The 15,069-nt window shown below is 46.3% G+C and overlaps 1 protein-coding gene across 1 annotated transcript; it reads left to right on the top strand.

The window, feature by feature from the left end:
* The first annotated feature begins 1,557 nt into the window (after positions 1-1,557).
* LOC122674394 (pregnancy-associated glycoprotein 2-like) lies at positions 1,558-10,939 on the top strand. The gene is made up of 9 exons (XM_043872682.1): positions 1,558-1,646; positions 2,720-2,870; positions 3,844-3,961; positions 4,065-4,183; positions 5,409-5,602; positions 6,729-6,845; positions 8,839-8,980; positions 9,065-9,160; positions 10,641-10,939. Exons 1-9 carry the CDS (start codon positions 1,594-1,596, stop codon positions 10,791-10,793), a joined length of 1,143 nt encoding a protein of 380 aa, XP_043728617.1. The 5' UTR covers positions 1,558-1,593; the 3' UTR covers positions 10,794-10,939.
* The last annotated feature ends 4,130 nt before the right edge of the window (positions 10,940-15,069 follow it).

Raw genomic sequence — 15,069 nt, 5'->3', positions numbered from 1 at the left:
TGTCCCCATTCAGTAGCTAATAAGAAGTAAGGCAAATCGTCCCATCCAGTAATAAAAACTTGATTAAAGAGTGGCATTTTTCATGAATGGGCTCACAAGGGTCAATGATGTTTTGCTGAAAGTTTTATTTCATTTTAGGTTCAAAGAATCTGATAACATAATAAACAACTCTTTGCAAAGAATTTCAATTTCTAAAGATAATTACTTGACTTAATTTCAATATACAGTCCTTAAAGAAAAGAAACAGAAACAGCAGAGAGAAGTAACAGCTTGTACATCACCAACTTGGGCTGACAACCTGTCCAGAATGGAAGAGCCCTGGCAAGTTCCAGAAGAAGGCAATCTGGAGTCCCAATTGGGAAAGAGTCCTAGGTGGTCCTTGGACATCACGGGTGGGAGTACAGATTGCAGTTTTGGGGCCCTCTGCTTATAATCCCAGGCTGCAAACTGATATCATCATTAGTTTCCCTGTAAAATGCAGCTCTAGTTTAACTTTAATTTTCTACAGTGCTTTTTCTTTCACCTTGTGAATTACAAGATTTTTCCAGACCCTGGGGGCTAGCCAGGCCTCAAGAGGCTCAGGAAATTCCAAGACTCACTCCCTCTTCTTATCTAAGGTTCTAGTTGACATCACTGATAACGGTTGGTGTGCTTGCAGCAGGCATGTAGTCCAGGCCGAGTTCAGGAAAGGTCAGAATTTGATGAGAGGCCTGCTCTCTTACTTCTGAAGCCTGAAGAAGACTGCCTCAATTTTAATTTCCCTAACAGCATCACAGCTTCCCAAGTGGCACTAGTGGTAAAGAACTCCTGCCAATACAACAGCCACGAGTTCAATCCCTGGGTTGGGAAGGTCCTCTGGAGTAGGTAATGGCAACCCACTCCAGCATTCTTGCCTGGAGAATCCCATGGACAGAGGAGTCTGGTGGGCTACAGTCCACGGGATTGCAAAGAGTCAGACACAAAGAACAGCATATTTCTTCCAATATTGAAACTGCTCTTTTGTAATACTGCTATAGAAATTCAATGCAGTTTGGTGTCAATGGTGTCTCTGATCTCTGCCATCTGTCCCACTACCTAAAGCCACTCATATGTCACTGTGCTGTGTTGTGCTGTGCAAGTTGTTTCAGTCATGTCTGACTCTGCCATTTGACCTCTTTTCCTTCTAGCAGTCTCCTCTCCAACTGAGGACAGCAATGCACATCTCATGAACTGGCTAGGAAGGCCACACGAGATCACAAATGTCTAACATGGCCCTTAACATTTACTTTGATCACTTTATTAGCAATGTTTTACCTACAGGTTGGAAAGAGTCTCCCCACTCTTAGATTGTGCGGTTCAGTTTCCTTTTCACCCAAGAACAAAGGAAGAGGTTACAGTGGAATATTCTGTATTATGAGAGTTTTCCGAGTGCACTCCTCACAGATACCAATGGAGGCAAAGATTTTATCTAGAGGTTCATATTGCTCATCAGACTCATGGTGGCTTAAAGGAGAACGTTAGAGCAGGTTAGAGTATATATAGCTAGGTAATCTTCACCACCAGTGCATGCTCAGAACTCAATCTGTCCTGAGTACTTCAATCGAGGACAGAAGCATGAAGTGGCTTGGACTCCTCGGGCTGGTAGCTCTTTCAGAGTGCATAGTCATGTAAGTGTGGGGACTATAAGTGAAATCATCCCTTTTTTTGTTTGTTTTTCATTCTTGTCCTCTTATTCTTCCACCTGTCAGGGTTAGAAGGGAATGTAATCACTCCCTGACAGTCTAAAGTCAACTCTCACTTGTTGATACGTACCTTGCCACAGACTCTGTGAGGCCTTAGGCTCTCCAGGCAAACCTGTAGGATTACACAACCCTTGGGGTCCAGCCATATCATGTCCTATGTAAAATTGCATTCCTTGAAATTGTTCAGTGCACAACCTGTGCAACTGTAGGTGTGGTCTGAAGAAATAACATTTCTCTTATATGTGGTTCTAGGTCTCCTCTCTGGTCTCTCTTCATTTCTGTGTGAATGTGTCTGTGTCTTCACCTCTGTATCTCTCCATTTTATCTATCTCTTTGGATGTCTCTGTGCATGCAGAACTCTCTTAGATTTTTTCCTTTTTAAAAACATTCTTCTTGGCTTCTCTTAACCTCCTTAATTTATTCTCCATCTCCTGGCCTCCCCTCTCCTGCTTGAGCCCAGAAGAAAGATCAGTAGTACTATTTCTCTGCTCTTTTAGCTGTAACAAGCAGTATGACCTCAACCAAGTCTCCAACTCCCTGCATTTCAAATTCCTCCCCTGTTTAAAGAGGATGATGAACCCCTTCTACTTCCCTCTCCAAGCTTCCTTGAGAAGGATACTGTGGGATGGCCACAGCAATGATAATGGCTGCCATTGCTGAGACTTCCTATATATCAGGTGCATTATATCCATCATCTCACTTAATATCTAAGCCATTCTATGTGGCCTGGGGTGGGGATTACTATATACCACCTTTTTACTGACGGGAAAATTGAGACTTCAAATGGTCATATGCCTTACCCAAGATGACACAACAGAACCTGTGTTCAGACCTGTCTTTGCCATGGTCATTGCGTGGAATCCTGATAATAAGGTGACACTCATAAAAATGCTTGGAAAATACACAGTGCCATTAGAACGTCAGGTATGACAGTCTTTATAACACAGACAGCTGATTGCTGCCCCTTCTTTGTTTTCTTTTTTCATGGCCGGTGAAAGAATCCCTCTTACGCAAATGAAGACCATGCGAGAAACCCTAAGGGAAAGAAATTTGCTGACAGATTTCTCTGAGGAACACCCTTACAGCCTGTCCCAGAATGCCACTAATGACCAAAACATAATTTATCATCCCCTGAGGAACTACAAGGATGTGAGTGTGTTAGGAGGATGGTGCTCCACAGCGCCCCCTGGTGCTCTGGCTTTGCACTGGTGTTCAAGCAGAGATGCCAGTGGGGTTGTTGGGCTGGGGGCTCCTGCAGGAGTCAGAAACACGGGCGAACAGGGACCCATTCCCAGAGGAGAAGGCACTCATCCTCAGCTCCTGGTCTGTGGTGACTGGACCAAGCAATGACCAGGGGGCAGATAAACATCCATTTCTGTGCCAAAGGTGTATCATTAGTTTAAGGAAGATTGTTCTTTCTGAACTAAGTGAACCACTCAGTTACAGATGAAGGGTGAGCCATGCCAATCAAAAGATAAAGGCAACTCCAAATCAATTGTGAAATCTTGGTCAGAGGAATGTCAGCATCCACAGATGCATGGATACCAGTAAAAAAGTTACTGAGCCCCTATGGCACGTGAGGCCATATGAATCTAACACTAGAGTGTTGCTATTGATTTGAAAAAAAGTCTGATCTCTTCTTCATGAATGCACAGGCCATCCTGAGAGACAGGCAGGGAGTAACTAGCTGTCAAATAAAATGGCCACCTGCCTGGTGTTGAGAGGACATGGTCTGAGTTTAGAAGAAGTGGCCTGGGGTGACTTAGGAGGGCCATCTGCAAAAGAAGGGGCTCTGTTTGGGCTTTGAAAAAGAGACTGGAGAGCTTCTCAAATGAAGGTGCCACGATTTACCTGGTGGTCCAGTGGTTAAGAATCTGTGTTTCCATTGAAGGAGTGGTGGGTTCCATCTTTAGTCAAGACAGTAAGATCCAGTATGTCACACAGCCCTAACAGAAAGAAAAGGAATCAAATCAGGCAGTGATCTGAGCAGAAGCTGTGAGGTGGTGTGGTTGGAGAGTGATTTCAGGAGACACAGGACACCTCAAAGGTGGCAGCAGTCTGTGAATCAAGGGTGGCTGGTGCAGCCAAGTCTTCCCTAACCACCCCACCTTGGCCTCTGTAGCTTGTCTGCATTGGCACCATCGCCATTGGAACACCCCCTCAGGAGTTTCAGGTCCTCTTTGACACCGGCTCATCTGGCTTGTGGGTGCCCTCCATATACTGCCACAGTCCCAGCTGCTGTGAGTACCTGCTCCCCTCCCCACCTTGCCCATCTTGTGTTTCCCCTCCAAATCCCTTCTCCATCCTTGGCACCTGGCGGACACTCATCTCTTGTGTCTGCAGATAAACACAAGAGCTTCATCCCTCAAAACTCCTCCACCTTTCAGGCCACGAACCAGATCTTCAGTATCAAATACAGTTTTGCGATGATAAACGGATATCTTGGCTATGACACCGTTCGGGTAATGTGGAAACAGAAGCTAAGTTGGGGCTGTCTCTGGGAGCAACCACTGCTACAAAACAGATGCTGGACCAGCTGGCAGTCCCCTAGTGACTGGATGTCTGCCCCTCAGGACCCTGTCCCTGGGTAGATAGCATCTCAGCTGACACACAAACTCCCAGAATCGCTAATCCAGACAGTGGCTTGGGGCATGGGTTTACAGCTCCTTTGCCCATGAGCAGTTCAAGATTCATTTCATTGGGAGCAGGGAGAGGGGGAAGAAAACACCACATTTATATTCTCAAACTATGCTGGGCACTTTCATGGTAATAACTCATGTGACCCTGCAACAATCACACGCAGCAGGTACTATGATTAACTTCATGATACAGGTGAAGGAACTGAGGTGCAGAGAGCAAGGGCCTGGCCAAGGTCACACATCTAGTAAGTGGTGGAGCTGGGCTGGCCAATCAGGACTCAAGCAAGTGTGGGAATTTGGGAAGAGGATAAAACTGATCCGGGGTCCCTGGGGGCAGCACAGAGCTTCAGGTATCCAGACAGGGAAAGCAAGGGGCCAAACACATGGGAGGGAGACTGATAAATGGGTTCTCACTCTAGGGGAATTTTGACAGTATAATAAAAACTATGGCCTGACTTCCTCAAAGTGCTTGAATATTTCCGCACCCACCCCACCCTGTCTCTTTCTCAGATCTCTCTTTTTTTCTCTGTCTTTCTCAAACAAACACATGCACACGCAAACACATCCCCAAATACCTGTTTCCCAGGCAGAATTTTCTGGAGGACCTTGCCAGTGACATTATATAATGGGGCTTCTGTCTCTCTGGGCAGATGCAGAATTCACAAGCATTGCCTTGAATTCAGTTCATTTCTGTCATCACATCAGAGTGATGCCAAAGAGAAGGCTATTCTGCTTTCTACTCATTTTGTCCTCCAGGGGAACCACTGGGTCCTGTCCTGACTCTTGGTTGCCCCACCTGTACAGAAGGCATGAGGGCCAATTTGACTCATTCAGATGGTGTTTGCAGGAGGAGCAGGTGTTGTTAAAATCCACAGCCCCACAAAAATGGAACACGAATTCCTGTCCCAGCGTGGTCTAACCATCTGAGATCAGTCCAGAGTACAGTCAGGCCTCAGTTCTTCTCTGCAGTGCTAATGACATCTACACCCCAGCCGGGTCCCAGCCCCACTTCCCAATCCTTTATGTGGGAACACTCTCCTCTCCACAGATCGGGAAAATGGTTAGTGTGGCCCAGCCATTTGGCCTGAGTCTAAAGGAGTTTGGGTTTGAAGCTTTACCCTTTGATGGCATCCTGGGACTAGATTACCCCCGCCCCACTGTCATAGGGGCCACCCCGGTCTTTGACAACCTGAGGAAACAAGGAGTCATTTCTGAGCCTGTCTTTGCCTTCTACGTGAGCAGGTAAGTCTGAGGTGGGCCAGACCTCTCTAATTCAATGGTAAGATGCTTTCAGTTGCATGAAAAATTATAGACCACCTGATCTGGAAGTTTCCTGGGAGATAGTCTAGCCCAGGGTAACTACGGCCCCAGGGCCTTACCTGGCCCCACCACTGGTATTTGTAAATAAAGTTTTATTGATCAAAACCATGATCATGGGCTCAGGGGTAGGGACTTGGTCCAGGGGTGAGGGAAGAGGGAGAACAACGGAAGGTGTCAGGAAACAGGTTGGAGGAAAAAAGCAATAGGATTTGCTGATGGATTTGATATGGAAGGGCTTCCCTGGTGATTCAGATGTTAAAGAATGTGTCTGAAATGCAGGGGACCCAGATTTGATCCTAGATCAGGAAGATCCCCCTGGGGAAGGGAATGGCTATGCACTCCATGATTTTTGCTTGGAGAATTCCAAGGACAGAGGAGCCTGGTGGGCTACTGTCCATGGGGTTGTAAAGAGTCAGACACGACTGAGTGACTAACACACACACACACACACACACACACACACTTGATATGGAAAGAAGGAGAGGGGTGGCATGAATGTTTCCTTCCTTACTAATGTTTCACCAGGAGCCCAGGACCAGCTACACAGTCTGTGGGAGCCAGTGCAAAATAAAAATGTGGGACCCTTTATTTAGCAAGTATTTGGATTTCAAGACAGGGAGAGCCCCATAAACAGCACAGGTCACAGGCTCATGAAGCCAACCCTGGGTGACACTAACCCTCACCCTTATTGTCCTTGAGCCTGGGCTGTTTTTGAAAAATGACAGGCTAGACAAGGAGGAAGCCAGACCCCCAAGCACAGTGTCCTCTGAGGGTATTTCTGAGCACTTAAGTCGCCATACAGGACCAGGTCCTCTTCAGAAAGTTGGATGGTCAAAGCCCAGCCTGACTGCCTACCGTTGAACTTCTTCTGTGACATTCCTTAGCTGTGACCAACCCGGGTCCACTACACAATCCCTCTGAGCCTCAGTTTCTGCATCTGTAAAATGGATTCTGTAGTAGTGCCCCTGATGGGTGGATAAGCACAACCCTCAGACAGCGTGTGGTGTTACTCTCCTCCAACAAGACCCTCTCTTCCTTCTCTCCACAGTCAGCAGGAGAACCGCAGCGTGGTGATGTTTGGAGGGGTGGACCGTGCCTATTATAAGGGAGAACTCAACTGGGTACCAGTGTCCGAAGTGGGCAAGTGGCTTATAAACATGGACAGGTAAGCATCTCCCTCCGAGAGCCACTCCAAGTGGTGCTCCCACATGTGCATGTGGACACATGCAGACACATGCAGACATACACGAGTGCACCCCAGCCACACAGTCACATACACAGACACAGACTCCACCCAAAAAGACGCACATAGAAACACACACAGCATCAGACTTATAAACACGCAAAGGCACACAAATACACACACAAACACAGACACATAGGGAAACAGTGATATGCAGACATAGAAACACACACACCTAAGACACATATAGACACACGCAGACATACACGAATGCACCCCAGCCACACAGTCACATACACAGACACAGACTCCACCCAAAAAGACGCACATAGAAACACACACAGCATCAGACTTATAAACACGCAAAGGCACACAAATACACACACAAACACAGACACATAGGGAAACAGTGATATGCAGACATAGAAACACACACACCTAAGACACATATAGACACACGCAGACATACACGAATGCACCCCAGCCACACAGTCACATACACAGACACAGACTCCACCCAAAAAGACGCACATAGAAACACACACAGCATCAGACTTATAAACACGCAAAGGCACACAAATACACACACAAACACAGACACATAGGGAAACAGTGATATGCAGACATAGAAACACACACACCTAAGACACATATAGACACACGCAGACATACAGGCACACAGATACACACATCACCCATGGATTGACAATCACACCAGGCCTCCTGATCAGGGCTTTGATCAGGGGAATGGGGTCCAGAGAGGCCTGTGCAGCTGGGGGAGGGCTGCACCCACCACACTGTGAGGTGGGGAACGTGTTTGAGGACCCTAAAGTGTAGTGAAAAGAGGATCAGGGAGAATTTCACCAGCCTGAACACGGTTGTGATAAGATGACCAACTGTCCAGGGCTACCTGGGACTGAGAAAGTTCTCAGCACACAGTACTGCCAGTTTAAAAACAGCTCAAGGCCTTAACAAACTGGTAAAATTGGTCTTCTTAGGGAGAAGCTACCCAGCAGTGGAGAGAGGTTGGCTGCAATCTTGAGACTTGAAAGCAACTCAAACAGAGAGATACCTTCCTAGCCATAGCTACCTGCCTTTCTTCCAAGGCACACAGTGGGGCAGGGGCTGTGACAGAAGGAATCAGGAAGCTGGGATTCAAGAGTGGCCTGGAAACAAGAGGAAATGATTGATGGGAATCTGTGTGATACCCTTAGACAAACGCTTTCCTGTGTTTCAGTGGCCTTCTGGGCTAGCTCAGGCATTGCCTGGCTGAGGGCCTCAGTGTCTGAGACAGATGAAGGGGCGGTGCATGAAGACAACCTTTCCCAGGGCAACCTGTGTCTCCCTCCCACTAACACTCTGAGCATCTGTTGCCTCAGGGAACCTCCATATTCACTCCCATTATTGGTCAGACACCAGATATAGGTATCTGGATGTTCCTCATTCATTTTTTCACTGATTCATTCACAAACATACATTGTGTACCCCTTGTGTGCTGGCACTTTAGCGAGGCAGTGAGGACACAACTTGCCCTCACATCTAGTGAGGCAGACGTACCCGAGATGACTCACACACATAGTGAATTACCACCTTGGTACCTGCTAGACATGGGGAAGAGTCTACAGAGACTGAGCAAGACAGGAGCCTGATCTAGTTTAGGAGGAAGACTTCACTGACAAAGTGACATTTAACCTGGGAACTAAAAGATGAGCAAAAATCATCTAGACCAAGGAGGTAGGCGGTCTTCTAGGAAGGGTGACCAGCACATGCTAAGGCCCTGAGATATGAAAGAGCTGGTGCATTCAATAACTGAAGGGAAGTCAAAGAGGATGAAATGACCAGAGCAAAGGAAAACAGAGTCAGAGCAAGAGCTGAAAGGCTGTTCAGGAGACAGTCAGGCAGTCATGTTCAGGGGGCAGTCGTGGGGGAGATTTCAGAGTGATGCTGGTGCCTATTTTATCCCATTTTCTCTCAGCATCTCCATGAACAGGACAGTGGTTGCTTGTAAACATGGCTGCCAGGCCCTCTTGGATACGGGGACTTCCCTTCTGCGTGGCCCAAGAGGACCGGTCAGCAAAATCCAGAATCTCATCCACGCCAGGCCCATCGGTCATGAGGTGAAGGGTCACTCCATGGGGTCACTCCCAGGCTCTCCACACAAAGATCAGCAGATCCAACCTCTCTCCCTCTTTCTGTTACAGCACTTGGTTTCCTGCCAAACCATCGGGACACTGCCTCCTGTTGTCTTCACTATCAACGGAATAGACTATCCAGTACCCGCCCAAGCTTACATCCAAGTGAGGGGACAACCCTGGGGGCTGGTTCTCAAATCTGGGACTTGCAGGAACCCTTACACTGCTGCTGGGAGTAGGGCGCCCTCTGCAGGCTCAGCCACATCATTGCAGATGTGGCTGAGCCCACGTGGCTGGGCCAGTGCCTCCCAGAAAACCAACCACTTGAGAGTAAAGGACAGTCTGGGACATCCATCCTCCTGAAATAAGTGTGGAGTCACTACCCCATGTCGGCATGGTGGGAGTCATAAGGAGAGGGGAACACTAAGGGCCTTTGCCTTAAAGAGCTTCAGTTCAACCATAGCCCTCAGATGCACGGACATGGAAAGTCAGTTCTAGCAATCCGTGAAATAGCCAAGTGACAAGCAGGGTTGGCTGGGGACAGATCCAGTGTTCTCTCCCACTCTAGTGATTAACAATCTCCCTTCCCTTCTCAAAAGTGTCCAGGTTGGGATCATAAATTACATGGTTACCCTAGTCCTTGGCTGCAACTTCCCCTTGCTACGCCCCATTTCCCCATCTGTGAGTTGGGATACCTGACTCCTCAGTTGGATGCTAATATGAGTAAAAGGTGCACAGAGACTGCACAACTCTTGCACACAGTTGAGGCTTAATGTCAGTTCTCTACGGGAGTTCAGAGCAGGCTAATGGGCTCAAAGAAGTTTTTGAGGAAGACAGGGAATTTCATTAATTCTAAAACCCCAGACTCATGGAGACCTGAGGAACGCTTCTTGGTCAATGCAAATCTAAAGTGAATTCCATGCAAATGGCACCCCTGGGGGCTGTGCAAAGGGGTTCTGGGGGCAGATTAGGGGTGATGAGGGCTACAGACTTGGGGGCACCAGGGAAAATCACCAACCCAGCCTGGAGTGACCAGGGAGGGTGAGTGTGGGTCAAGGGAGGCTTCGCAGAGGGCTCAAGCACAGTTTTAAGGAAAAGGGTTGTGGGGAAGGAGAAGAAACAGCATTTTCTGCAGAGAAAAGAGGGAGCAAGGAATAGCAAGGAATTACAGGCCACTCTTGTTCTCTTTTTACAAGTTTTATTGAAGTATAGTTGATTTACAATGATCTGTTTATTCCTGCCATAAAGCAAAGAGACTCAATTATATATGTGTGTGTATATATATGTGTGTGTGTGTGTATAGATATATATGTATATATATTTATATTCTTTTCCATTACTGTTTATCATGGGATGTTGAATATGGTTCCCTGTATTATACAGTATGACTTTGTTGTTTATCCGTCCTCTCTATATGTTTGCATCTTATAACCCCTGCCTGTCTGCCCATTTCCACCCCTAATGGCAACCATATGTCTTGGCCCTTCTAGTTGTTGGAAGGGCCCCTACTTCCACTGCTGCTGAGAGAGTCACTTGATTTTTACCAAAGGGAGGAAGTAAAACCACGAAACTTGCCAACTCTGGATATTGATGAGGGAAGCAGGTAAGGGCTCAGGCTGACTACTGTGTATTTTTGTTTCCTCAGAGTTTGTCGAGCAGCTGCCTCAGCAACTTTTACGTGCGCCCACAGCGTGTCAACGAGTCAGAGACCTGGATCCTGGGTGACGTCTTCCTGAAGCTGTATTTCTCAGTTTTCGATCGAGGAAACAACAGGATTGGCCTGGCTCCCGCAGTGTAAATGCTGGGCTACTTCAGGAATCAGTCAGGTCCACTCCAAACACACACTCATGTGAGGGCAGCCTGGGTGGGGCCAGGGATGCTGGTGAACTGTGTTTGTTGCTCTGCAAAGCCTTATTCTCTATAAAGAATAAAGAACTTCATCTCAATGGTGCTCATAAGAAAGGGTGACTCTCTTTGGGTCGGGGAGGCGCATCACATGCAGGAAGGATCTAGAATCAAGTCTGAAGCACAAGTGAGAAAAGCCCAACTCCAGCTGGCTTGAAGAAAAAGGGAGACTTATTGGAAGGATACTGGGGATCTGGACACACGAACCAGAGCAGAGCCAAAGATCTCTGTGACTGGACCTGAGAAATCAGAAGCCATCGGTTCACTCTGCCTCCCCTGCTCCTTCCCTTTATGCATCTTTGACTCTTTAAGCCTGAAAGCCTTCTTCCCTCAGGCTTCTCCACTTAGTGAAGGACTCTGAAGTTGCCTTTCTCAAGGTTTTATATCCCTAAACTATATAGCCTAGAAGGAAAGAAGCTCAGAAAACATCACTTTACAAGGAAGGGATATAAAGGACTGGTCTACCTTAGATCATAAATTTAGCCTTGAACCAACCATCCTGATGGGGGCGGGTGGTACTATGATTAGTTTTACTTAAGCAAGTGACCCTGCCCCCCAGCAAACATGACTGACAGCTTCCTCCAGAACCAGGTGACTGGAATTGGGGTGAGGCACCATCAAAGAAGTTTAAGGGGGATGTTCTAGACCATGAAAGTATTTATGACTGCCCCAACAACTCCACCCCCTCCTCATTTAGAAGAATGTCTGTAATTATTGTTTGATTGCTAAGTAGTGTCTGACTCTGCGACCCCATGGACTATAGCATGCCAGGCCTCCCTGTCCCTCACTGTCCCCTCGAGTTTGCCCAAGTTAATGTCCATTGAATAGATGATGCCCTCCTACCGTCTCATCTTCTGTTGCCCTCTTCTCCTTTGGCTTTCAATCTTTCCCAGTGTCAGGGTCTTTTCCAATGAGTCAGCTCTTCGCATCAGGTGGCCAAAGTATGGGAGCTTCAGATTCAGTATCCATTCTTCCAATGAATATTCATAGCTGATTTCTCTCAGAATTGACTGGTTTGACCTCCTTGCTATCCAAAGAACTCTCAAGAGTCTTCTCCAGTACCACAATTCAAAAGCGTCAATTCTTCAGCACTCAGCCTTCTTTATGATCCAACTCTCAGGTCCATACGTGACTACTGGAAAGACCACAGCTTTGACTATATGGACTTTTGTTGGCAAAGTGGTGTTTTTACTTTTTAATATGTTGTCTAGGTTTCTCATAGCCTTACTTCCAAGGAGTAAGCGCCTTTCAATTTCATGGCTGTACTCACTGTCACAGTGATTTTGGAGCCCAAGAAAATAAAGTCTGATACTGCTTTTACTTTTTCCCCTTCTGTTTGCCATGAAGTGATGGAACTGGATTCCTTGATCTTAGTTTTTTTTCACTTGATCTTAGCCAAAAGGCTGAGAAGCAATGATCTTAGTTTTTTTAATGTTGAGTTTTAAACCAGCTTTTTCATGTTCCTCCTTCACCCTCATCAAGAGCTCTTTAGTTCCTCTCTGCTTTCTGCCATTAGAGTGGTATCATCTGCATATCTGAGGTTGTAGATATTTCTCCCAGCAACCTTTATTCCAGCTTGTAACTCACCCAACCTGTCATTTCAAATGATGTGCTCTGCATATAAGTTAAATAAGCAAGGAGACAATATACAGCCTTGTCATATGCCTTTCCCAGTTTTGAACCAGTCAGTTGTTCGTGTAAGGTTCTAACGGTTGCTTCTTGACCTGCTTACAGGTTTCTCAGGAGACAGGTAAGAAGGTCTGGTATTCCTATCTCTTTTAAGACTTTTCCACAGTTTGTTGTGATCCACACAGTCAAAGGCTTTCATGTAGTCAGTGTAACAGAACTAGATGTTTTTCTGGAATTCCCTTGCTTTATCTACAATCCAACAGATGTTGGCAATTTGATCTCTGGTTCCTCTGACTTTCCTAAACCCAGTTTGTACATCTGGAAGTTCTCAATCCAAGTGCTGCTGAAGCCTAGCTTGAAGATTTTGAGCATAACTTTACTAGCATGAGAAGTGAGTGCAATTATCTGGTAGTTTGAACATTCTCTAGCACTGCCCTTTGTTGGAATTGGGATCAAAACTGTCCTCTTCCAGTCCTGTGGCCACAGAAGGATGGTGAGGGGTGATAAAAATAGATTCTATTCTTCCCTTCTAAGAAGGGCTTTGGCAGTGGCCTTCTTCTCCAGGGGGGATCTGGGTGAGGCTCTGACATATTTCCCTTCTGTCCCCCCCACCGCAGTCACCAACTCACTGGCACCCCCACTGTGGTGGCCTTTCCAGTCCCACTTCCCAGGTGATGGGCCCATTTGGGTCCCTGAGAGCCACCTGCCTCCTCCAGGGCCCAGCATTGCCCCTTCCCTTGACCTCTAGTACTGTTGGGGAGGATGCTAAGCATGTAATGGGGGACCTGGGGTTGCAAGAACTTCGTTCTTTCTGAGCTTCCTCTAGGGGCAGAGCCACAAATCCTTTGGTTGGGGCTGCCACGGTTTGGCACTTTGGAAGTGGAAGCATAAGTTCTTTCCATCTGGAGACTCTAGGCAGAGACCCAGGGGTCAGAGCTGGAGAGAGACTCAGATGAGAGAAGAAAATGGAAGGAAGAAATAAGGTGGAAAACACAATGTATAGTATGGGCAAGAGAAGCATCAGTGAAAGGAATGTCTCCTTCCCTTCCTCATCATTTCCTTCAGTACAAATTTACTAAGTGCATGCTATGACCAGATGCTTGGTGGACCCCAGAGATAGAGGGCTGGGTTAGAAATCCAGCACCAAGTTATGGAGACAGATAAATAATCCCTGGAGGGGAGGGCAGATGGAGAAAACAACAGAGGTGTGGGTAGGAGGCCAGAGGAGTGAGGGTCTTCCTCTGCAGAGAGACAGGGAAAGGCTGGATAATAGCAGTAAGGGGGTCATGGATGTCAATCTTGCCATCACAGCCTGAAACACATCCTTAAACCCTGCAGTTACCATCTGTGTGCAGTTCAGCCATATGTCCACCCTTTCGTGTGCCTGTCTCCATTGGGATGGCACTGGACTATAACTGGCTTGAGGGGAGTGTACGGGGACTGGTTGCAGAGCTGATAAAGGGAGGAAAATAGAGAATAGAACTCGTTGTTTATCTTTTAATGGAAAATATCATGAACTGGACTTAATGGAGATTTATTTATTTATTTAATGAAACTTTTAAGTTATGAAAATATGATAACACATTTACAGGAGATTTGGAAAATGCAGAGCAAAAACATATCGTTACACTATATATCACAATTTCTTTTAAGTAGATAGGCCTTACAAATAGCTGTGAAAAGAAGAGAAGTGGAAAGCAAAGAAGAAAAAGAAAGATATACCCATTTGAATGCAGAGTTTCAAAGAACAACAAGGAGAGATAAGAAAGCCTCCCTCAGTGATCAATGCAAAGAAATAGAAGAAAACAATAAAATGGGAAAGACTAGAGATCTCTTCAGGAAAATCAGAGATACCAACAGAATATTTCATGCAAAGATGGGCTCAATAGAGGACAGAAATGATATGGATCTAAGAGAAGCAGAAGATTTTAAGAAGAGGTAGCAAGAATACACAGAAGAAATATACAAAAAAGATCTTCACGACCCAGATAATCATGATGGTGTGATCATTCACCCAGAGACATCTTGGAATGCGAAGTCAAGTGGGCCTTAGGAAGCATCACTATGAACAAAGCTAGTGGAGGTGATGGAATTCCAGTTGAGCTATTTCAAATACTGAAAGATAATGCTGTGAAAGTGCTGCACTCTATATGCCAGCAAATTTCGAAAACTCAGCAGTGGCCCCAGGACTGGAAAAGGTCAGTTTTCACTCCAGTCCAAAAGAAAGGCAATGCCAAAGAATGTTTAAACTCCCACACAATTGCATTCATCTCACACACTAGTAAAGTAATGCTCAGAATTCTCCAAGCCAGGCTTCAACAATATGTGAACCATGAACTTTCAGATGTTCAAGCTAGTTTTAGAAAAGGCAGAGGAACAAGAGATCAAATTGCCAACATCCACTGAATCATCAAAAAAGCAAGAGAGTTCCAAAAAAACCATCTATTTCTACTTTATTGATTATGCCAAAGCCTTTGACTGTGTGGATCACCACAAACTGTGGAAAATTCTTCAAGAGATGGGAATAGCAGACCACCTGA

The sequence above is a fragment of the Cervus elaphus genome, chromosome 2 (genome assembly GCF_910594005.1).
Source record: "Cervus elaphus chromosome 2, mCerEla1.1, whole genome shotgun sequence".
Taxonomy (NCBI): Eukaryota; Metazoa; Chordata; class Mammalia; order Artiodactyla; family Cervidae; genus Cervus; species Cervus elaphus.
The sequence above is the reverse complement of the archived record's forward strand: the minus strand, read 5'-3'. Positions and strand labels throughout refer to the sequence as shown.